Source organism: Bombus huntii, chromosome 15, assembly GCF_024542735.1.
Source record: "Bombus huntii isolate Logan2020A chromosome 15, iyBomHunt1.1, whole genome shotgun sequence".
NCBI classification, from domain to species: domain Eukaryota; kingdom Metazoa; phylum Arthropoda; class Insecta; order Hymenoptera; family Apidae; genus Bombus; species Bombus huntii.
Window position 1 is genome coordinate 6,519,357 of NC_066252.1, and position 23,336 is coordinate 6,542,692.

General features: G+C 33.3%; 2 protein-coding genes across 4 annotated transcripts in view; one reads left to right on the plus strand and one right to left on the minus strand.

Annotated features, from left to right (window-relative positions):
• The first annotated feature begins 12,692 nt into the window (after positions 1-12,692).
• Positions 12,693-19,758, plus strand: LOC126873649 (ubiquitin carboxyl-terminal hydrolase 8-like). 2 transcript variants are annotated; one of them, XM_050634728.1, is made up of 12 exons: positions 12,693-12,912; positions 13,671-14,026; positions 14,167-14,531; positions 14,600-15,482; positions 15,621-15,790; positions 15,856-15,994; positions 16,077-16,226; positions 17,115-17,351; positions 17,589-17,693; positions 17,788-17,994; positions 18,064-18,422; positions 18,769-19,758. In XM_050634728.1, exons 2-12 carry the CDS (start codon positions 13,766-13,768, stop codon positions 18,881-18,883), a joined length of 2,991 nt encoding a protein of 996 aa, XP_050490685.1. In that variant the 5' UTR covers positions 12,693-12,912; positions 13,671-13,765; the 3' UTR covers positions 18,884-19,758. The 2 variants fall into 2 exon arrangements, with proteins under 2 accessions (XP_050490685.1, XP_050490686.1); XM_050634729.1 differs by lacking the exon at positions 12,693-12,912 and having other exon boundaries at positions 13,884-14,072.
• LOC126873655 (peptide-N(4)-(N-acetyl-beta-glucosaminyl)asparagine amidase) overlaps positions 19,756-23,336 on the minus strand; it is a 63,093-nt gene continuing 59,512 nt past the window's right edge. The window contains exons 4-9 of one of the 2 annotated variants that reach the window (XM_050634745.1): positions 22,804-23,072; positions 22,147-22,442; positions 21,835-22,065; positions 21,372-21,546; positions 20,784-21,203; positions 19,756-20,694 (exon numbers count right to left, since the gene is read on the minus strand). In XM_050634745.1, the coding sequence (XP_050490702.1) occupies positions 20,122-20,694; positions 20,784-21,203; positions 21,372-21,546; positions 21,835-22,065; positions 22,147-22,442; positions 22,804-23,025 (1,917 nt within the window). In that variant the 5' untranslated portion in view covers positions 23,026-23,072 and the 3' untranslated portion in view covers positions 19,756-20,121. Of the gene's footprint in view, positions 20,695-20,783; positions 21,204-21,371; positions 21,547-21,834; positions 22,066-22,146; positions 22,443-22,803; positions 23,073-23,336 lie in introns of those variants that run through there. The other variant, XM_050634746.1, reaches the window with a different exon arrangement.

Below are 23,336 nucleotides of genomic sequence, written 5' to 3' on the forward strand. Positions count from 1 at the left end.
AATACAGATGCTCTCCCTTGTTTTCGATGCTCGCAATTATAATACATAATTTTTATCCATTTTTTTTTTTTTTTTTTGCCGATATAAAGAAAGCAAGCAGATTTAAGGTTTGACCGCGTTGCAATTACAGAAAAAAAGAAAAATAACTGACGCGAAACAGTTTGCGAATAATTTCTCACAACACGATCGTTAAATCTAATTGTTGTAATCGCCAATTAGAAGACGCAAAACGATCGACGGGAAACGTAATCGAAAGCAAACATTGCGGATGGAATATCTGGAATTGGCCGTTTGGGAACGCAGTGGCCGGCACTTTTCCGGCTGCGATTCGCCAGTTTAGCACGTGTAAATTCCAATATTTAACCAATCGCATTAACCTCTAATGCACAACGATGGACTAATGAAAATTGTATGCAAAACTGTTGGATTCGCATCGGCGGAAGTTCCGGAAACGCGGGCGCGGCCACGCGTAATTACCAAACGAATAACTCTTACGCTAAATACTAATTACGAAACAAATTACTTGCGTGTGTCATAAAGAAAACATTAATAGCTAAATATTTGCATAATATACTATCGACTGGCCGTTACGAAACGATATACAAAGCGTATCGATCCCGGTTATAACCGGTCGCTAGCTACTTCGCGCGAATTTATTGCTATATTAGCGTGAATGTTAATAAAGCATCGGAAATTTAATTGTTTGCACGACCCTTCAATCGTGTCTCGGTCATCGTTTCCACCGCTTGCTTTCACGAACGTCGTATCTTGCGGACCGATCGTCGATTCTGATAGTTTTCTTGCTTCCAGTTTGCCGGTTAATTTCTTCTCTTTCTGTATTACGTACCATAACTTAACTTCACATTTTTGTGCATTTATGAGAATTTTGAAGATGTAGAAACACAGAGGTATGTCAATTTGAAGGGAGAATATTTTTATTTCGTCAACTTTTTGTCATATTTGGTTTATCTTGTGGATACAATAATTGATTAAGTTACCATAGGAAACTGATTTTATTTCTATTTGCTCTTCGAATCACGACAAATGCTCCTTGGTGCATCGCTAACCAGACATTTCACCAAGTTCTCAAGATACCATTCGTGAAGGACGTAATCGGACTTCGTGCAGCAATGCACGAAAAACGAAGTACAATTGGTAATCAGCTTATTAAAGAATTTACAAATTAATTAAAAATAAAAAGAAGCCTCGAGAAGAATTGACCTAAGGACGTAGTCAAATAATAATTAGCGATTGAACTGTCAGAGAACAGTATCTATACATTTACTTATTTATTTATAACATACTGCATAGAATAGAGTAGATTTTAAATTTGCAATTTACGCAAATAAAGAAAATCGTATTTCTATGCGATGTAAAGAAGAAACAAGTAAGAATGTGAACTGGTCTTACCCGAATCTTGCTCGAACCTTGTCTAAATCCCATGAGTTCAAGTGATCGCTACTTTCCAATACAGCTAATTTCTGTATAATAAAATTACTCTATTACGCTAGTTATATAGCGACCATAAATACACGCTAGTTTTCTAACATTTGCCTCTTTTCCAATGTATATAATCTATTTGCCGAGTGTGCGAAGAAAAGGATCAACTGCCTCTCGATCATCATGAAATTTACCTTATCCTATTGGTCGCAAAAAATTTGTCGAAACATGAGTCACCGACGACAGTCTACGTTTTAACCAACTTTATAACTGCATAGTCACATAACGAACTGGCGAGTGTCGTTGAAAACTGGCGAAAAACGTGATCTGAACACTGCCTCGAGGCAGTTTAATTGTCCGTCCAGATATCTCACCTTCCCAACAGCGGGTGCAATAAGTAACGCTAGGCTAAAGATGAGGTCCAATGCATCAATGTCATCGCGAACAACATTGTTCCCCGGACGGCGAGGACTTAGGCTCTAACGACGTATTTATGGCGTCAAGTTGCGGCTTAAATAATAACCAGTCGATGATTGATGGTACGGCCGTGCACGCAGAAAATCGACATCATTATTGTTGTTAGGGTTTTGTAACATCCGCCAAGATGCTTCACAGATCGCACAATGCGCGCGCGCGAGTACGCATTCGAGAACGGCAGATGCGTATAATCTCTCTGTATTAACGATACCTCTGATCGAGACCTGGCCTTTATCTCGCAAATCAGTTCTGGGAACGACGTGGCGTCATCGATTTTCCAGCGATTTTGCTCGAGAATAGGTGCTGCACTAATGAGAACGTGACCTAAGGTAGCGAGCTACGGTTCCACACTATAAAAGGTACTTTTTTCTCGAGATTTTTGGTACAACTGGGGAAATGAAAGATCGTTAATGCATTGTGGTTGCGATCCTCGAATATGTTAGATCTCAATCTCGCTTTCGTTCCAACACAGGGAAAGAAGACAATTTTTCGAAAAAAAATCTTGGCAAAATCTTAAGCATAGAATTGAAACAAAAAATTATTGGAGAAGAGGTAGCGGCTTATGGCTACGGTTTTAGACGATAAATGTAGTTTTTTGGGATTTTTTGGTATAATTGAGAGACTCGGAGATTTTTTATTTAATCCTGCTACGATCCTCGAATTTTTCATACCTATTTTCGTTTCAATCGAAAAAAGAAAATAATGTTCAAAAAATATTTAAGAGAAAATCTGGAACGTAGAATTAACATGAAATTGAGATGAATATAGTAATGTCAATAAGAATTTTAGTTTAGTTCTAGTTTTTCACGTCTAATATTTTTCATTTATTTATATGTTTGATAGATGATAGCGAACGCATTTTTTTAATTCAATCTCACAGTTCTATATCGTTCGAATTGTAATTATTACACAGATAACAACACGATATTATATTATTCACAAGTCAATACTTCAGACCTTTCGCTATCTTATCAATCCCTTTTATTTGGTTATTCAATTATCTAGCATAACTTCTGTCGTGTTCCAGAATCGTTCGAAAACACTCCATTATTGCAATCTGTTTTCAAGCACGATCTGTTCTAAAGTTTCCATGATTCTACGATTTCCTGCAATTATTCCTTTTACAAATTCCATTAAGCTCGTCGACGTGAAACGCTATTTTTCCAAAGTTTCGCGCTAGCACGTGGATATCATTATCTTAAATTTTTTCCAATATCCAATTGTTAAGGGAAGAAGTTGAAAAAGAAATTTCGTAGAGGAAAGAAATTTGCCATGATACACGTGTGTGGAATATTAAGAAGTGTTTTAATAAAATTGTTAGAACTTCGTTGTTCGACGTGATGAATCGTCCGGATATTCGCCTAACTTTTTTATGAGTTTCAACTGGGAAAATGCATCGTGAAACTTGATGAAAAGTATGAATTTAACATTCGAACAAGTTTATGTAAACGTTAGATTAGTTCGATGTTAACTTCAGACATGAAGAGGAAAAGCGTAACTAAGGTGCCACGTTTTGTAGGCAATATGAATTTGTAGCATTAATTTATTCCAACAAAGTCTATTAATCATACAACAGTGAAGGAATTCATTTCCCCCTAAATAGCATAACGAAATCTACGATAAGGTATCCATCGTTCCAGTCAAATAGGAAAAATAGAGAAATAAACGAATATATCATTAACATAAATATTTACATAAAATTGAAACATCTATGTTTAGAGTTACTGAACACTGGCTAAAAAATAATAATGTAGTTGTAAACAAATAATAAAACAGATCATGAGAAATATGAATCTGCATAAAAAATGGCAATCTACTCAGAAGTAAATAATATTCTAATTACACAGGGTTAAATGTAATTTCCAAAGCAATTTTTTTCAAAATTACTAAAAGGCATAAATATCGTTGTAAAGAAAAATGAAACGGATGATGAAAAATATAAATATAGTCACGAAACGAAAGTAAACAATATTGTGATTATATTAAACGTAATTTCTTAAATGATTTCCTTTCGAAAATTGCCAAAAATCAGGGATGTCATTGCTAAAGTAATAAAACAGATCATGAAAAGCATTTTCCCCTATTGCTAGTATGATTTACAGAAATATTTACGCACGGTATACCCGGTTTATTACAGATAATACGCATTGCAGATAATATAGATTTTCTGTTGCATATTTAAATGGAACGATAAGCTGTAATTTATTCTTTTATTACGTATAATAAAATGACCGACGACATCAGGATGCTATGGACAGGATATTCAAAGTGCATCCAACGCGCGAGATATTTCGCGTTCAAAGAAGATATACGAGTCATAATTCCTTTTCCCTTGTTCTCTACGTTCATTTTAACCTAACGACGATCCTAACCAAGATCCCCGTAAAATCAACATCGGTCACGTACGATAAATTGTATCAATTCCGCGTGCGATACCAGCGGTTGTAAAATTTGTCAAAGCTTAATCTCCTCTTTGTATATGTTCGGCTTATAGAATTTAACTTATATTTGAAAGAAATCTTGACTTAATATGGTCGACTGAACTTAATTCATGTTTATCATTGATGCAGTTCAAGATTTGATATAAGCTTAATTTTTTAATTTAGATATAAGTATAATGTAAATCGTTTTACTTGTATTTTGCTGGAATTTGTTCGCCTTTTAACAATATCTAATTACAACTTAGCCTTAATTTGTAATTAATTTTAGTCCTAATTCATTCTTAACTTCAATCTTTATCTCTCTTCATTACCTTTTTAATTCTAGATCTAACTAAATTGAATTCTGACTCGTAACTAACTTTGTCTCAATTATCGAAACTCAATTACGAAACTCAAGCTTGATTCGATCTCAGCCCTAGAACTCTTCCACTCAACCTTTATCCAGCTATAACTCACATTAAGTTACATATAAAATTATGTATAATTTCTCATCCTAAAAATTACCACCGATAATAAATTTAAATCTCTAAAAGCAAAATGATACGCAAAATGATAAGCTATGATATTCCTATACCAAAGACCCTCTTTCAAACATCGTCAGATTGATCAGACAAATCATTACATAACTTCTTCGAAAGCTTAACAAACGTTCAATTAATCCCAAAACCACTCTAACCAATCATTTAACTAGCATCACTAATAATGAAAGACTAAGTCAAAATTCTAAAAGCGAGACCCTATAATATTTCCACAACAGAAAGATTTTACTACCAAAGATCTTCTTTCAAACATTGTCAAACTGATGAAACAAATCATCACGTAACCTGTCCAAAACCTTACCAAACCTTCAATTAATCCCAAAACGAATCGCCACTCTAAATAACCATTCAACTAGCGCCACCAGTGAGTGAAAACTTAAATCAAAACTCAAGAAGCAGAACCCTATGATATTTCTACACCAAAAGGATCCTCTTTCAAAGTCGACAAATTGATCAAATAGATCACTGGACGCTCTGCTGGTCTCTTTTCCAGATGCAGTCGTGGCAGTGGAAACCACGTTGCTCCAAACGCGGTATATACATGGAATGCCACATTCTGCTCGCGTTTCTCGACGGTAGAGGAAGCAGAAGAGAAGAACCACGCGTTTTCAGTTGGGCCCCATTGAAAGCGGCGCTCACCGACAATAGGTTAAAGCGTCAAATTAGGCGGTGCAGGTCAACTGCATGGGCGTCCCTCGTCGTCTCTCTCGTCATCGCCGTGTCGGCTGAATTCTGTGCCCCGGATATAGGGTTGCCTCTGTAATGCCATAATACAAATAAGTCAGTCAGTCAGTTGGTACCCCGCCGCGTATACCCTACGGTCTATTATGGTTCTTGATCTCTCACCATTATGCGTCCACCTTTCTCCCTCGATTGTTGCCTGCAAAGTCATTCGAGCTAGCATCAAGCTTCTGCACTCCCCTGTCCCTTTTATATCCGTCCTTTTCCAATGGTAATCCAGTTACCAATAGGCTCTCTCTTTCTATTATATCGCGGACATTTATGCGCTTTTGGTAGCCTCTTCTAACCTCGAATACGCCGTGTCTGTCGTCTCACCCGCGCTTAAACGCTCTATTCGCCCTGTAGATCCTACCTTGCTCTCTTCCGAACGATATTTCTGTCGAAAGAGAGGTTAGATAGGTTAGGTTGTTGCCCGTGAACAAGGATTAAGGATTCTTTTGATTTTATTGATAGGTTGATCTGTAATAGTGTATTTCAGGAAGTAGTTCCTTTTACCGAGCAAGAATATCTCTCTAGAAGAGAGGTTAGATAGGTTAGGTTGGTATCTATTGGCTCGAGATTAGGAATTCTTTCGATTTTATCGATAAGTTGAGTACGTAATTCTGATTTTTGGGACATTGCGTTCCTCTCACTGGCGAATATTACTTTAGAAGAGAGACTAGGTAGGGTGGGCTGTTATTTATGGCTGAGAATTAAGATTTTTTTGATCTTCTTAATAAACTGACGCTGTAGCTGTAATTTACAACTAATTGTTTGCTTTTGAGTTTGAGAATAGGGAATCTGCTCTCTTCAATTAGCTAGATTTAGGGTAAATGAAAGGGAAAATAGAAGAATACAATTTGAAAAACGTTATTGGACTAATATTATTCTCTTTATTTAAGGATCTTCAAAATATAGTTACTAATCCATTATTAATTTGTACATTTTGATAAAATCCAGATACAAATTCCAAGTATTCGAATATTTATGAGTGTTGGTGTGTCTGCTATGTCTGCTACATCTCTACCAATTTACTCAAGGTACTCTTTCCTTTTTTAATCCTCTTGGTTCGCGTGTTTCTTTCGCTCGCGAATTGTATCTCGTTTTGAGACAAACAAAATTGGCGAACGAGGATCGCGGCGGGCGGATCGCTCGCCGTCTCAATTAACTAATTGAAACGATCGTTTTATTCGTTCGGATCATAAACAAAGTCGGTGCCTGTTCTCCATAGGAGGAATGGGCGATTCAATGGAAATGAAATTTTACTTAAAAGCTCTATCGCCGCGAGATGAAATGGCAGCCTGTGTAAGGGTGCGATATTCAATTAGCGCGCGGCAACAACGATGACACACGGTTGTCTTCGCGCGATGCTAAACGAACCAGAAAGGACCCTTGGGGATGGCCAGCTGTTAGCATAACACTGAGTCGGCAAGTGCCGCACGAATATCGCAAACGAATCAATCTTGTCCATCTAAAAATCATACATTTCCATTTCTTTTCCTGTCTTCTATCGTTTCCTATCTTTTCCCCCAAAGAATCTGTTTTAACAAATATCTAAAATTTGACGAGAAGATTTTCAAAGACTATAGAATTTGAGTTAATTTTTGTGAATCATTTTAGTGAAATTGTTGATAATCTATTGATTATATAAAAGTCCTTTGATTTAGAAAAATTTTAATTGTAGATTTGCAAATTTCTGAATTTTTATTATCTTTACAGCTTTTTCTTCGCGATACTTTTTAACGAACAATCGTGTAACACATTTTTATTAAGGATTGATTAAATGTATAATATTCTTGAGATAAAATTTGCTGCTCTTTTTTTGATTTGCTGGTGGAACCAGTTCTTCTTCCTGAACAGTGACTGTGCTTTTCAAATAAATATTTCGATCTATTTGCACAAGGGGGAGGACGGTGGGGCTACGCACGATCAAAGGAAGGGAGACAAGCTTATTGTTAGTCTATTTTGTACCCTACTGGTTGCTGGCTCCCGAATACATTTCTACCAACAGACGAATCGAAGTCAATAAGCTGAAACGTGTTAGTTGTTGTAATAATAAAACCATCCAAAATTCTAGTCGTGTAATCCCCTTCTAATAATATTTCTCTAGGGACAATTTCTTTCTTCTATTTTTCTATCTCCAACGATGAACGATAAAAATATCTATACGAACTAGATATAATATATTTTTAAAAAAATGTACCTATACTTATCAATGGAAGATAGAACGAGTTTAAGTGATCTATCCAGTGTCCTCTACTTAAACAGACGACCTAGACAGCTATAGTATCGCGATCTTAACTCGGACCAATCTTTTGGATGTATCAATCATTTTATAATATTAGAATTAGCAGATAGGTGATATAACAAAGAAAATAATTGTTATATATTCGACAAGAAATTCGTCCAACGGTTAGTAGATTAATTCATCTTCGCTTAATGGATTAACATGGAGATTCGTGACTCAAACGAAAGAAACTTAAAATATCCCCCGATTTGCAGTACTCACAGGAATAATGGAATTATTAGTAACAGCTTAATCGTTCGAGAATTAAAGTCGATATGATCTTCTTCCTTCCTCAACTTCTAATTTACCTAAAATACCAATAATCTTGTTCTCCAACCATGAACAAGTCCAATTTCCAACGTTAAAAGAAACGCATACATATTTGCATAAGCATCAACGTTTGTGCTTTGTTTCTCAAACTAAACAAACTTCACCTAGTCTGCGTCGATCGGCGATACCGATACGGTATCCGGGATAGGTTAATCGTTGTAAAAGTAGAAGAGAGTCGTTCGGGGAAAAAGTGGACGAGTATAAAGGTGAAACTACGATGTGAACGAGTGAACAGAATCGAGTAGTCGAGTGAAGCGACGCCGGGTAGGCCATAAACAAGTGCTTACCGCAATCTAATGCGTCTGTAATTGCTCGAGCACCAGTATCTTCCCCAACGGTCCCACTTGCTCCCGCGATTTAATTACTATGTAAATGTCGCATTCCCTAAACTGTCCGTTTCCCCTCCCCGCGCCACGTCCCTGCCTCCCTACCCTTTTCCAGGCTGTCGCCCGATGTCCTTAATTACTTTATACGTTATTATAGCCCACCAACTACTGTCGACCGTACTCACTCCATCCGACAGCCCCGACCGTTTCACTCCATTCCGTTCGGCCATATTGTTGCCGGCTTAAGCCCCAATCTCTTTACCTTCTTCCTTGGATCCTCTGTTCTGGTTGCCGCGTGAGAATGAAAATCGTTGCCTCCTCCGAAGGTGGTTTCACCTTCTTTTAAACGATTGATACGGATTCTTTGCCGATGAATTCCTTTTTCGACGTTGATGAATCGTATCCTTCTATATTTCTCTGTTTCTTTTTCTTTCTTTATTTTCTTCATGTTATTACTGGTAAGTTGTATACGAGACTTTGATCGTTGAATATTTGAATATAGTTTTGGATGTCGAGATTTTTCTTCGAATTTTCCAATACGCTAAAGGTACACGCGAAGAAGTAAATTTATTTACTAGATATTAGAGGGTTCTCTTGGAATTTTGGAAGAACCGGAGATACAACGAAGAAACAGGTTTTTCTATCCATGTATAATCTAAATTATTTTGTTGGTAATTAATTATCTGTAAGTGTCAAAATCTGCAGATACACAAAGAAGAGAAAGAAAATGAAGAGTCAAAGACATAAAAATTCTTTTATCACAGAGTTGAGTATCCTTGCGAAGATTATACATTCGATACAAACTGCATTCTTTACTATACCTCTATAGTATCTATTGATAAACAATGAATCGTTTCAGCTTTTTTCAAGGTAAAACAATTTATCTCGTTAATTCAGAAAGATCGGTTTCTCCTTTATGAAAGCATTTAGCAATCTCGAACGGCACGCTCCTTAACTACGTTTTGATCACAAAGTCGTTTCACGATATACTTTATAACATCGTAACACGGCCCGGAATTACGTATTTCATTATTCTTGTCTCGTACACCGGCCTGTAACAGTCGTGTCATTAACTGGCGCTATTTCCGAAAAGTAAAATCTCCACAAATTCCCTTTCCAGCTACATTTGCGAATAAAATCTGAAATTCGTTAATAATAATAATAAAAATGATACAAATAAAAGTAGTATATTTGTTTCTTTCAGCTCCTTGGTCATAAAAAGGTACTTGGTTTACAATTGTTATCCTTATTTACTTCCCACTCTCAACCGTGCGTTCTTTCGATACATATATTTACACATTGCTCTTATCAGACTAGAAATTCGTTAATCCTTCTACGAATAAAATCTGAAATTCCTTAATTTTTCTTTAGAACGATTCCATTCACAACGACAAACTAAAATTTCTTAACGGTCAATTATTATTCACTATGTGTCGCAATATCCAGTGAAACCATCTTTAGCTCTAATTGTATGTTTAAGACTGTACTATTCGTGCTGTGTATTAATTCTTCGCTGACAGCAAGCATATATTTATTTGGAATAAATGTTTCGTAATTTCTATCTATATTTACGCGTCGATTTCAAATTGTACCTCTATAATCACGGTAGTTGTGTCTCGTTACTAGATTGCAGGTTTCTATGCAGTTATAGGGATATTTGAAAGTGTAAAATTACATAGAATATACATAGTATGAAAAAATATATAAAATATCCAAAACATAGTGCTTCCTATAATACTTGCTAGGTAAAGAAATTTTCTGCCAGGGTTCTACCTTTTTAATTGTATTCTAAAAAATATAAATCTACAGAAGAACCCACAGTCTACTCGCGGTACTAACAACAATTTCAAAAAGTTTCGAACAATGCGCATGATATATTTGTATTCTGTGGTAAGTGTCCTACAGTAGATCGATACGAAACGTAACATTAGTGGTTTTAGTCGATGTTCCGTGTTACTTTAAAGTTCTGTCGATAAATCGTAGCGCCCTGAGAGTCGATTACCGATTGATTCGTCTTGCAGGATCGTCTTTATCCCCGGTCCTACTATGTCTTAGCTGGTGGACAGTATAAATGGGTTCGCTGTCCACAGGAGTCCGATAATTTGGCAGCCGAGAGGGTTGTAAGAGGGCTTTGACCAGTTTGTCAGCCACTGATGTACCTAAGAGGGTCCTTCGGCTACGCTACGTCAATTTGTCTTGCACCGTAATGGATAAACTCCCTACGATTTGTCACTGACCGATTCTCATTCAAAATCAATTGATTGCGAACATCTCTTTCGTATATTTTCAATATTCTTTAATATTATAGGGATCGATGTCGTAGTTATTTTAAAACTCATTTGAAAGTGAGGAATGCTTTGTAATTACTTCCTGCTGCATATGTTCCATCATTTCCGACTCAATTACGTTTTTTCAACACGTTGTCTGTCTGATGAATTATATATGTTTTGAGAACACACGAGCAATAATGTATACATAAAAAAAACTTTTCTTAAACTTAATCTTAAAATTTTCTTAAATTTTTTTTGTAGGGAAAATTTCTTATTCGAATAGTAAATCTTTTATTCGATGTTTCTTTTTTTTTTTTACTATTCTAATAGAGCTAATAATTTCATTAATTATGTTATTGTATTTTCGCTAAATGTGTTGTATATGTTAATTAATAATATTAATTTGCATTGAAATAATTTTCGAAAGCTACAAATTTTGGATTAGATCTTTTCGGACGCAATAACGTAATTTTTCCCATTAACTATGTTAATTATTTTAGCGAATACGAAACACTATATGCATTCATTACATTTACCACATTTTCATATATTGATATTTATTACTACGTAATTATATGCGATACGACTGTTGCAGAATACGGTGTAGATTTTGCAAATAATTCCTAAAAGCACTGACATAATGAGAAAGATACGAAACGAGCAAAGAAAATGAGTTTTCATATGAAACGTGAAAGTAGAGTGCAATTAAAAATGTACATACGGTTTAGAGATAGCTGGAAACTTAATTAAGTATGAATTATTAAAAATAAAAGAGCTACAATGTAAAGGATGTATCTGTACAATATGAACGTGATTAGTATGCATCGATTATTTTCGTATAATGCTTTATATACATTTCTACATTTCTATACCATGAAGAAATTGTTACCTTTTATTAATTTTTCTAAATAAGCGTAATATGATTGTATTATGAACTGGTCCTCATTGAATGTTATCAGTATCTAGTGACAAATGATACAACTGTTATCTCGAAACTGCGTTATCGACTTATAGTACGAGTCTTTACATCAAGTTACAAGCGAAGGTATAATCGTCGACTAAGCGCAAGATAAATGTAAATGTAAGAAGTTATACAATAATCTTGAGAATGAAATCTAATTCTATAGTGATTCACGCATTTAACTGTCTGAATTAAAACATAAATAATCTGAATTAGAACGTAATATATGTATTAGAACAAAATATATGATAGACATAACTTAATTCTAACATAAATAATATATAATTCATATTTATTTTTAAACATAATTATTGTATAAGCATTTCTTTTAAACTACTATAAATTAGTAGACGCATTTCTTATAAGTCATGAACTGCTATCTACTACGTGGCGAACGAACTGAAACTTTGAGAGTTTTTGGATAGATGGCAGCACATGGCCTGTCCGTAAACAAGGAACGCAATTATGTCCGACAAGGACAGACATATGTTTTGTTAAACGAAGAGAGCAATATTGTGCGATAAGGACAGATATACGAACGGTGTTAGAATTGGCCGGCAAGGAAGGAGCGAGGGAGAGGGAGAAAATTATAAATTGCTGTTAAACTATTTCGATTTATTAAAATTAATCAGTACAAAAAAAGAACAATTTATTTCTCATATTTAATTATACTTTTAAGCAATCGAAACAATACGATTGAAAATGGTTCCATATAAGTACACGGAGTCTGTGCATGTTAAACCATCTTTAATTTTATTAAATCTGATTAAATTGTACTACAGTAGGGGAGAAATAAAATTCGCACGTTTGATGTAAACGTTTTTTATATATACAATACAAATATAAATATAATACAGTAAAATATAATACGAAAAATATCGAATGTTTTTCATGTAAAGTCCGCGAGAGAGCGCTGATGTTGGCACAATAAACGTCACGTTACTAGGATGTAGCAGAGAGGTAGTAACATCGTTCAAGTAGAAAATTTTATTGACGTTCAAAGTGTTTATTGAATTTTGACATTTCTATTGATAAACAGAAATGTCGCACCACACCGTTTTTTCGATGGCATCGTGAATAATATCATATTCATTTGGATCATGGACTGTAATGATGAAAAGGTGCATAACCAATTTCAATTACATTAGTGGTTTCTTTACCAATTATTCCAGTTTAATAGGTCATATATTTCCAACAGAATTTATGATCTCGTATAAATATTTTTATCATAGTATAATTATTTGTTTTAAAGTGTATTATTTTATTTATAAAATGTACTATTTTCTAAAATATTTTATTTTTTATAATTAGACTGGAGCTGTTTATGCATTTTTGGAAAATTAGAAGTTATAAAAATATACAGAGTACATATGTATGTATAAATTTGAAAGAAAATTTGAGAATATCCAATATAAAGTACTTGTTACGATATTTATTTATGCGTTAGATTGTTCAGGAAGTTTGTAGCTTTTCCAAAATTAGAAATTTCGATAAAATAATATGTTACCTCGTGTGTATCATTAAGAATGCTTTATCTCATTACTTATTAAAGTATTTAACTCCAGCAGTTTCATTTATTTGATATATCATTTATTGTAACTTTTACAAATCCATATATTTAATGATAAGATATTAGAAAAATACTTTAAAACCATGCAAAACATTTTAAACAAATAAGTAGCAAAAAGTGGTCAAAAGAAACAGTCTGTACTACTTAATAAAATTTTAATTGTATATAAATATGTAACTCCTGCATTTTCCTTAAATTTTGTTACAAACAGTATAATAATATGAATTTGCATAAACAACAACAATGTAGTCATAATCTTAGTTCATTAGTGTAGTCATAATACATTAAATGATTTTCTTTATTTTTTAGGATACTATATAGATATATAGAAGATACTATATACGATAGTGTTTACTACACTATACAAATTAAATCTGAGGTTTGTAACAGTGGAAGTAGTCAAAATGTCTAAAAAAGTATCTTTACAATATAGTAGCATAAAAGATCTACAGCAAAAGACCAGAATCAATTACACTGGGAAAAAGCCCTCAGATATTTACAAAAGGCTCCCTGATATGTATAATCTGGCTGAGAATGCCAAGTTACAAGGAGAGGAGGAGAAGCAATATATCATGTTAAAAAGATGGATGAACTGCATTGATTGGTTGAAAACCACTCGAGAATATAGAGATGACAGAACATTCTTGAATATGCATATCAAACAGGTGGGGAGTGGCTATGCTTTATTAAACTTATCATTCACAAATAAAGGTATTCCGAATGTAAAGTTTTTAGGTGTTATATGTTAAAATAGATTTGGGACAATTGATCGGAGCAAATAAAACATTGTGAATGTGTCTTGCAGATCAATGAAGTAAAAAAACTACTTGCAGACTTGAATCAAAGATTAGATGCACGATACAAACTGCAGTTGAAAGAGACGACATTGGAGAAGATTAATGTAGAAAAAATGGATGTAGATAACGAAAGAGGAATAGATGCTTTTATGACTTCTGTTGATGGTCCTATAAAGTTACCTGAGACACCAACCAGGGATCCATTGGTCAGTGATAATGAAGAAATTATAAACTGTGATCAACTATTTCAATTAATACAAAAAGCAGATAGTAGATATTTGATCATTGATATCAGACCTAAGTTGAAATATGAAGCTTCAAGAATATTATCTGACAAATCTGTTAATATTCCTAATACCATAATAAAACCTGGGTAAGTAAACATTATTCTCTATATTACTCTAAAATGAATCTTTTTTAATAATAAATCTTATATTTTAGCAAATTAACAACGTATTTTGAAGAATATCTTCGCAAAGATAAGAAATCTCTAGACCTGTTTAAACATAGGGCAGCGCAATATGTCGATGTTATAATCCTGACCGATTGGGATACATCGAGCAAAACATTGACGCCTGAAAACCATTTAAATATACTAAGGAAAATTTTAGAAGATTGGGATCCTGGTATAAAATATAAAAGAATTACAATTTTGGATGGTGGTTACGCAGAATGGTTAACTCGTTATCCAGCATTTACAACAAATCCTAATATTGTAGAGCCTAGTTTACACGACATTGCAGACGAAATATTAGATAACATAGAGTACCCTGAATTAATACATTTAGACGAGGAAGAAAATATTATTAAGTCACGTGAAAATAAACTAATTAAATTAAAGCCAGTAAATAAGAACGAAATCGCGTCGAAAGGTAGCATTACGAATGATAAAATGTGGTACAAACACATGGACCCAGAAATAAGTAACAATATTACTATGCGCTCTAAGAATTTTATGAATAGTTCTATTGAAGTAGATAAAGTCCCCAAAAGCAACACGAGTTCACGACACTACGATAATAATTCGTTGAATCTTCAGCATAAGAGGACATCGAATATTATTAGGAAGAATGACACGAAACCAATAGTAGATAGAAGTAGCAAACCAGTTTCCTTAGACACTTCTAATTCAGAATCAAAAATAGTTTTGAAGTTAATGAAACAGTTAAATGAGTTGGCAAAGAACAAGCAGGACTTGGATCAAGAAATCTTAGAACAAGAACGCACTTTGTACATGCAACATGATATTAAGTACAAAGGTTCGAATGAGGAGGAATATATTCACAGTAATGTAAAGGCTTTGCACTCTAAATTGGAAGATAAGGTATTGAATATGCTTAAATAACAAATTATGATTGTTATATACCTAACAAACAGTTACAACTGATAAAACTAATAGTGACATATAACCAGTCTTTTATATGATGATTACATACTAAAAATGTAATGGGTTTCTTTACAGCAAAAAGAATATAAGAAAATCGAAGATGAACTTACCAAATATTATGGAAAAATGGAATCAATTAAATTTAATCCTACAGAGGAAAACGAAAAGGGCAATCTCGAGTTCACCCTAGCTTTACTGAAACGGCGAATGAAAGATACTTCTGCGGAACGAAAAAAATTACGAGAGTGAGTACACAAATATAATATTAAAAGTTATTTCATTTATTAATTATACATCTTTATGCCAATAGAATATCTATGAAAAATAATTACAAAGAATTATCGATAAAAGAGAATGAAAATAATATCCATAAGGAACCTCTGAAAATGGATAGTACATCAATGGGAGGAAATTTAGAGCGTTCGTACTCCAGTCCAAACTTATTACAGGTATCTACAATTAGTTTACAAAAGAAGATTTAATTTAAAAACTCGATAACTTAAAGAAAGTTTCTTTTTATAAATCGCTCAGTTGACGGATCGTAAAGCACCGCAAGTAGACAGAAGCTCGAAGCCACAAGTCTCGTCGTACAATCATAATGGGACTTATGGCGATAATAAAATGTCCCATTTGAGTTGGGCGAATCGTGAAGAAAGAATGACACCTGTTCATGGAAGTGTTGTAAGTATCAACACATCATTAAAAAGTTTAAAAAACGTGAAAGTGACATAAAAAAATGTTTAAAGCAACATTAGTTGACATTCATTACCACACGTTGTTTTGTAATGAGATTCCATTGACGATTATAATTGCTGACAGCAACGTGTTTACTGTCCACGTGGATAAATCAGAATAAGACATACTAAGTATACAATTTATGAAATACAATTAAACTCTATATTAATTATTGTTTTGTTATATTAATGCATAAAAATATACTACTCGTTAGAGAAGATAGAATGAAAAAAATACAATTTAAAACTTCATAATAGAATAAAATCGCGTGATTTTTCGTTTCTATGTGACAAATAAACACGTGAGCACAAAAACATTTTCTACCTTCAAGGCTTCTAAATCCAATTTAGTTAAATCTTCTCGAAGCAACGCGTCACAGATATGTATCAGTATATGTCTGACTATCGCCACCAAATGCTACTACGGCGAAGTTCATTAACAGAACTTCAATTAAACTCCACGATCACGCGAATGAGTGTCGAATACATTAGAACTAGCAAGATTATAATATAGAATAATTAATTATGATTGGTCTCGTCTTAAAATATGTAGTAAATCATGTAATAAATAATTTATTAACAAATAACTTGTAAACGAAAGATGGTAAATTCGTCTAGAAAATTTGTACCGAATTTCAATGTTTATTATTTTAAAAAGGTAATTGATAAACATTGAAAATTTTATAAAACAATAAAAATAGACATAGAAGAGAATAAAATTCTTAATTTTCGTAATATAGGAAGTTGTTAAAAAATAATTTTATTTAAAAAAGAGATATGTGCCAATGAAGAATAAAGTATTTAGCATAGTGTCTTTCTTGTTACTGTGTTACAGTATCCAGGCATTACAGGGTTAAAGAACTTAGGCAACTCCTGTTACATGAACAGTATTATACAGTGCTTAAGTAATACCACGCATTTAGCCAAATACTTTATGGACAATTTGTACGCCGATGACCTAAACACCAATAACGATAACAATACGCAAGGCCAGGTTGTGGAAGAAGTAGCTCAAGTGATTAAAGCACTCTGGAGAGGTCAATACAAGAGTATATCGCCACATGATCTTAAGGTCTGATATTTTTATTTCTTCTATATAAATAAATCAATAAAAAATATTCGTATAAAGATATAATCTTTTATCTCTCTCTAGCTTCAATTTTTTATATTTTTTAAATTCGCTTTCTGTAATTAATTTGCACTTAAAAAATTGTATATTATAATGCGTGATATTTATTTTCTCTTTTTATTTATGCATGCTGTACTTTTAGATTCATGTATGCTCTAATAAGTGTATTATAATCGTTAGATCGCCGTGGGACAATACAAATTACAATTTGAAAGTTACGAACAACAAGACTCTCATGAGTTCCTCACTTTTCTTCTAGATTGGATGCATAACGATCTAAAAAAGGTAATATCTTACCCTATTACCATTAAATACTAAATCAAATCTAACAGAAGTTAAATTTTTCATTGTTTATAAAATTTTGTTCTGGTATTTATAGAATTGTAAAGTGCCTCTGGAAATGACAGTCGCCGAGAAAGCCTGGGATAAAGCAATGGATTCCCAAAAATCCATAATATCAGACTTATTCTTTGGACAATTAAGGTCTACTATCACGTGCAGCTTTTGCAAGCAAAGTAGTACCACGTATGAGATTTTCAACAGCTTGACGATGTCTTTACCTCATGCCAATCGGTGTACATTAAACGTAAACCTCCATTTTCTAATTTAAAATGAATTTTTTGCTGTATATTAAACAGGTTCGTTAATTTCATAGGACTGCATTTTAAAATTTGTAAGTGGACAGAAGGTAGTAGGATGGAAGTGTCCAAAGTGCCAGACACCTCGAGAAGCTACGAAGAAATTCGATTTCGTGAAATTGGCGCCTATTATAGTTATACATTTAAATCGTTTCGCCGAGAGTGGTGGATGGCTCGAGAAACGAAACACTGCTGTGGATTTTCCACTCACAGATTTCAATTTGAAACCATATTTGGTGGCGGATAGTAACAGTGCTACGATTTCGAATATTCGCAGTTATAATTATAGTTACAGTTTATATGCAATGTCTAATCATTATGGGACCATGGAAGGCGGCCATTATACGGCCTTCTGTAAAAACGCGACCCAAAATAAGTAAGTAAATACTTTTCTTTAGCCTCATATTCATATTTATTCTTTATGGAGCTTCAAAGCGATAATTTGGCGGAAACAAAACGATAATTGGAGTAGTAATAAGGCAGCTACAATATTCACACAAAGTATTTATTACAAGGAAGAAAAAGAAAGGTATAGGTTTCATATTAAAAAATCCAAAAGTTTGTTATTATGAATATTAACTGATTGTAAATTTATTGTACGTTTGGAGTTATTTGATTTTAATTAATTTTCTGAAAAGTGGAACTGCCTCCTTACTGTAATAGCCGTTTCAATTATTAAAATTAATAACATTAATAACATTAATCATGTGGTTTCTTCTTAGGTGGTATAAATACGACGATCAAACAGTCACGGAAGTTACGGTGAATCAAGTAAGGTCTCAGAATACCAATGCCTATCTCTTATTTTATACATCTTTCTCAAGCAACATTATGTAGTATTAATACAAAGAGCTGACTTATTACTTAAGGCCATGAATGTTCTGTGACGATGTAGATAATTGAATATTTTTTGTATGTACATGTATGAAGTCTATTATTTATGCGAATGTATACACACATAAGCACACAATACTACGACGTCATGATGGGCTTTATTGGTGCTGGGATACGTTAACAGTATGTAAATAAATAGCGTTGAACTGAAATTTATTATTTCGATAGTATTGAAATTATATCACGTGATAGCGAAATTAGTGAAGCAAAAAAATTATATATTATAAAAGAAAATTGTATCTAGCACGCATTGCAGTCTGTATTCTATTGTGATTATGTGTTTCAGTAACGTTGTTACACTCAGTACCTTAATATGTTATAATATAAATATTTTACGTCGAGTTTGCATTCTTCAAACACGAATGCATCATTCAACGTGATAATTTTATTATCGATAACTTGTAATTTTGTTAATTTACACATTGTATAAAGTTATTTATAATCATTTGTTCATCGTTCTTGTGTTATTTCGAGGATAAACAAACTATTCAGAGCATAAAGTTTGTTGCGATTGTGTATTTGATGCGTGAAATGCAAAGAAAAGTAAAAGTAATAAGAAAAATTAATACTTTTGGAGCACATGTAAGCAACTATATAATAAAACAGTTGTAAAATACTGTTTTTATATGACATTCGATGAATGTGTATAGAAAAGAGAAAAAAAAAATAAATATTTGAAGATACTGTGTTCATATATTATCAATGCTTACAAAATTATTGTTGAATAATTGTGTAACATCTATCGGATACGAATGTCTCCAAAAAGTGCCATCACTAGTTCGCTTATTTTGTATATGAAATAAAAACTTTCAAGCTTATGAATTCACAAGAGCTCATTTTTATTTGCAGTATAAGTTAACAATTTAATCTCATCATTTTATTGGATAAACATTATCAATTGCATTATGCAAGTGTCGAAATTTTTCTTATCGTCTAATTATACAATATAATTTAAACGTGTATGTATATTTAAAAAAAAAGAAATTTTAAATATGGAATGTTTTTACTCATTTCAAAACTAAACTTATTGGTCTTGATATATTCTTCCCATAAAGATCATATTCATTAAGACTTAATATGTCATTTATGTAGCATTATTAAAAGAATCCGCACAACTTCAGTAAAAGCGTTTATACAAACCATGAGGTTTTTCGATTAAATTATACAAATCAATTCTAGAATTACCGATTTTCTAGTTCGATATTGATTACTAAGGATTTATCGTCTTTGCTTTCTAGACTTTGTCGAAAAATTTGTGCGTGTTGCCACGCGCAATTGCCTTGACCACCGGAAACAGTTACCGTGAGAATTAATTTCACTGCTCCTTTCAATTGGTCCGTATGATAATTAGAAACATCGCTAATAGGTAAAATTACAGACTTATTTTGATTTGCATTGTCAAAAATCGCTTCTACCTCCCACGATACATTAGCTTCATGAAATGTTTTTATGGTAGCTTGTAAATGAAACGTCCTCACGTACAGGTTTGGTTTCGTGACTACAAAGCACCATTTTACCTTGCCAGAAGTAGCTCCTGGAGAACGAGATAAATAGGTAACCTTCCAATCGTGCTCCTCTTTACGAAACATTCCACCTTCGATCTCGTTCGTTCCATTTTGCCAACCAGATATATCCATTAATGTCTTATCACTATTATCTGTTATCATATATACGTCGTTAATGATAGAATACTGCAAATGAAATGCCTCTCCGTAGTTCGAAATGTCCCAAGAATAATTTACTTTTGATTTCGACTGAAAGATTTAATTAAGAATTAGCTTTCATCTTGTGAGTTTTATACATATGTGAATCAATTAATGTTAATTAGAAAATGATTCCATACCTCAGAAATTTCTCCTCGCGCTAATCTCCACTCATAAGAACCTGTGGATCGTCCTCCATAACTCTCATTGTCATCAGAATTTTGTTTATTGGGCACATGAATCAATTCTATAAGTTCTAAAAGTCTTCGTTTTATCACATATTGCCGACGAGTGGCACTATAGCTCGGGGAAGATTGACGATATTTGTTCAATGATTCAATGAATTGTATCAGTTTACTTTCACAGCAGATATCTCTTCTTCTCAGCACTCCTAGTATATTACGTGTATATCTCCAAGTAACATCTTGCACCTCGTCTTTTGAATAAGCTATTATATAAGTTAGTTTCTTTTTCCAGCCCTTTTCGTACATCAATGGCCTGTCCATGACATCCTCGCATGGATCTAGATGAATCCATCTTTTTTCGTGTATAGACCATACCTAAGTTATTGACATATTATCAATCACTCAATTATTTTGATGAAGTAAATTTTTTAATGAACATAATTGTGAGGACACCCTTGTGTGACCGATTTCCATATTGCAATGAGTTAACGAGTACCTTTGCACATATTTTCCATTTACGCAAGGTCAGTGATCATTACACACCTCTGTCCAAACGTGATCTGTTTCATCGTATACACATCTTGCATCATATCCTAGTGTTCGACACAAAAGCGTGAACACGTTCACCCATTCTCCGCACCGTCCGCGTCTTAGAGTTAACAATGGTTCCGGATCGATATAGCGAGGGAATTTCACCCGTGTTCCACATTTAGTACATCTGGAATGATATTTAACAATTATTAAACTACATTCCAACAACAATCGCAGAACTTTTTGAAAAAAGGGCATTGAAAGTTTTAATTTCATAATTAATTCTAATTTCTTTTTATTAGCTATGTTTGAATTGAGAATTATAACGGCTCTTAAAGAATATATATTGCTCTTTTTCTATTTATAAAGTTTAATTAAATCGTACATTCGACATCTATATATTTAGTATAGACCTACAAATCCTTTCTTCAAAAAACTCTCCAATTATTCTTGGGATTAAAATATATCAAGTTACTTATGTATCTCTATTTGTGAACATCTAGGATCATCTGGAGGTACTGTGTTCTGATGTTTACAATCTGAAAAACAAGCAGTACACTTTGGACTATCGACCCATGTGAAGAATTTATATTTAAACCAATGTAACAATTCCATGAGAAATATATCTTTAACATCGTCAATATCATCCTCACTGTATTGTTTTTTAACACTTTTATCTGGAGCAATCTGATTTAGTTTCACATGCCTACAACATTTACAACAGTAAATTTGATGAACAAAACCAAATTTAGAGTAATATAATCATTTTTAAATAATTGATTATTACTTGTGCAGTTGTCTGAGTCTAGTCATAGTAGCTATTTCAAGGTCTATAATGGGTATTACTTTTTTAGCTTTTTCTTGCAAGCTTGCATCTTCATATTGCAGAACTTTTTGGAAGTTGTTTATAATAGATTTGTAAAACCGGTTCTCTTCCACTGTGAATGTTAGCGGTATTAAATTATACAATGCTGGGTCTTTAGTAACAGATGTTTTGGTAAAAGAGCTTTTACTAAGCAATTTTTGTAGAGATTGCAATTTCGAAAGTGGTGCTTCTTGTGGCAATGAAAGGCCGTCAGTGGTCTATTGAAAAAAAGGAATGTTAATGGTGCCTTACTAACTGGTCACAAATCAAATTAAATTTTATCATTTAACAAGACAGGCTCCATACCAGGAAGATAGGAAAAAGGAATTCTACATATACTATACAATTAACTATCAAAATAACTACCAAAATTTAAGAAATTTCTTATATTGGATCATAATTTGAGTTATAAGGACTGAAGAATTAAAGTCAAAGTAGTGTGGGGAAAGTGGGGATGGTGACGGTCAATTAACGACGCAGAATTCTGACCAGTTAGTACGTCACTACAGTACTTTACGAAAAAAAATTCAATGAAATAAAAATCAATGACAATATCTTAAAGTCTTAAAGTATAATTACCTCGACAAAGCCAATATCGAACAAACATTCGATGCCTCCAAGAGCAGGTAGCAATTTTGTAGTAACTAGAGGATGATCAAGTCGTACTTCCCGATATTTTTTGTCATTTGGATGGGACAGAATGTTTTGACAAACAGTTAACAATGCATTTTCAGCATCGTTTCGTATTTGTTCTTCGTTCTCTTTTAACAAATCCACGGATCGTAACAGATCTTCATCCATGGTTGAGATTTCTTTATTTTCACAAGTACAAGATGACACGTGCAAGTCTAGAGGAAAAATGTGATATTGCAGTTGGAATGCAAGTCATTCAGTGGTGTTGCTAATCGTCTAGTAGCGCTCTTTGTGAGAAATGACATAAACCGGGTAAAACAAAATAATTCGTGTCTTTATATGTTTGTATTTTAGAAATAACAATAAGTAGATATCTAATCATGCATTCAAATTTTCATCAGAAATGATCATGCCTCAGTATGATAAAAAAAGACAATTAGATGCATACATATTTATAATTTTATCACACGAAGGTAAAT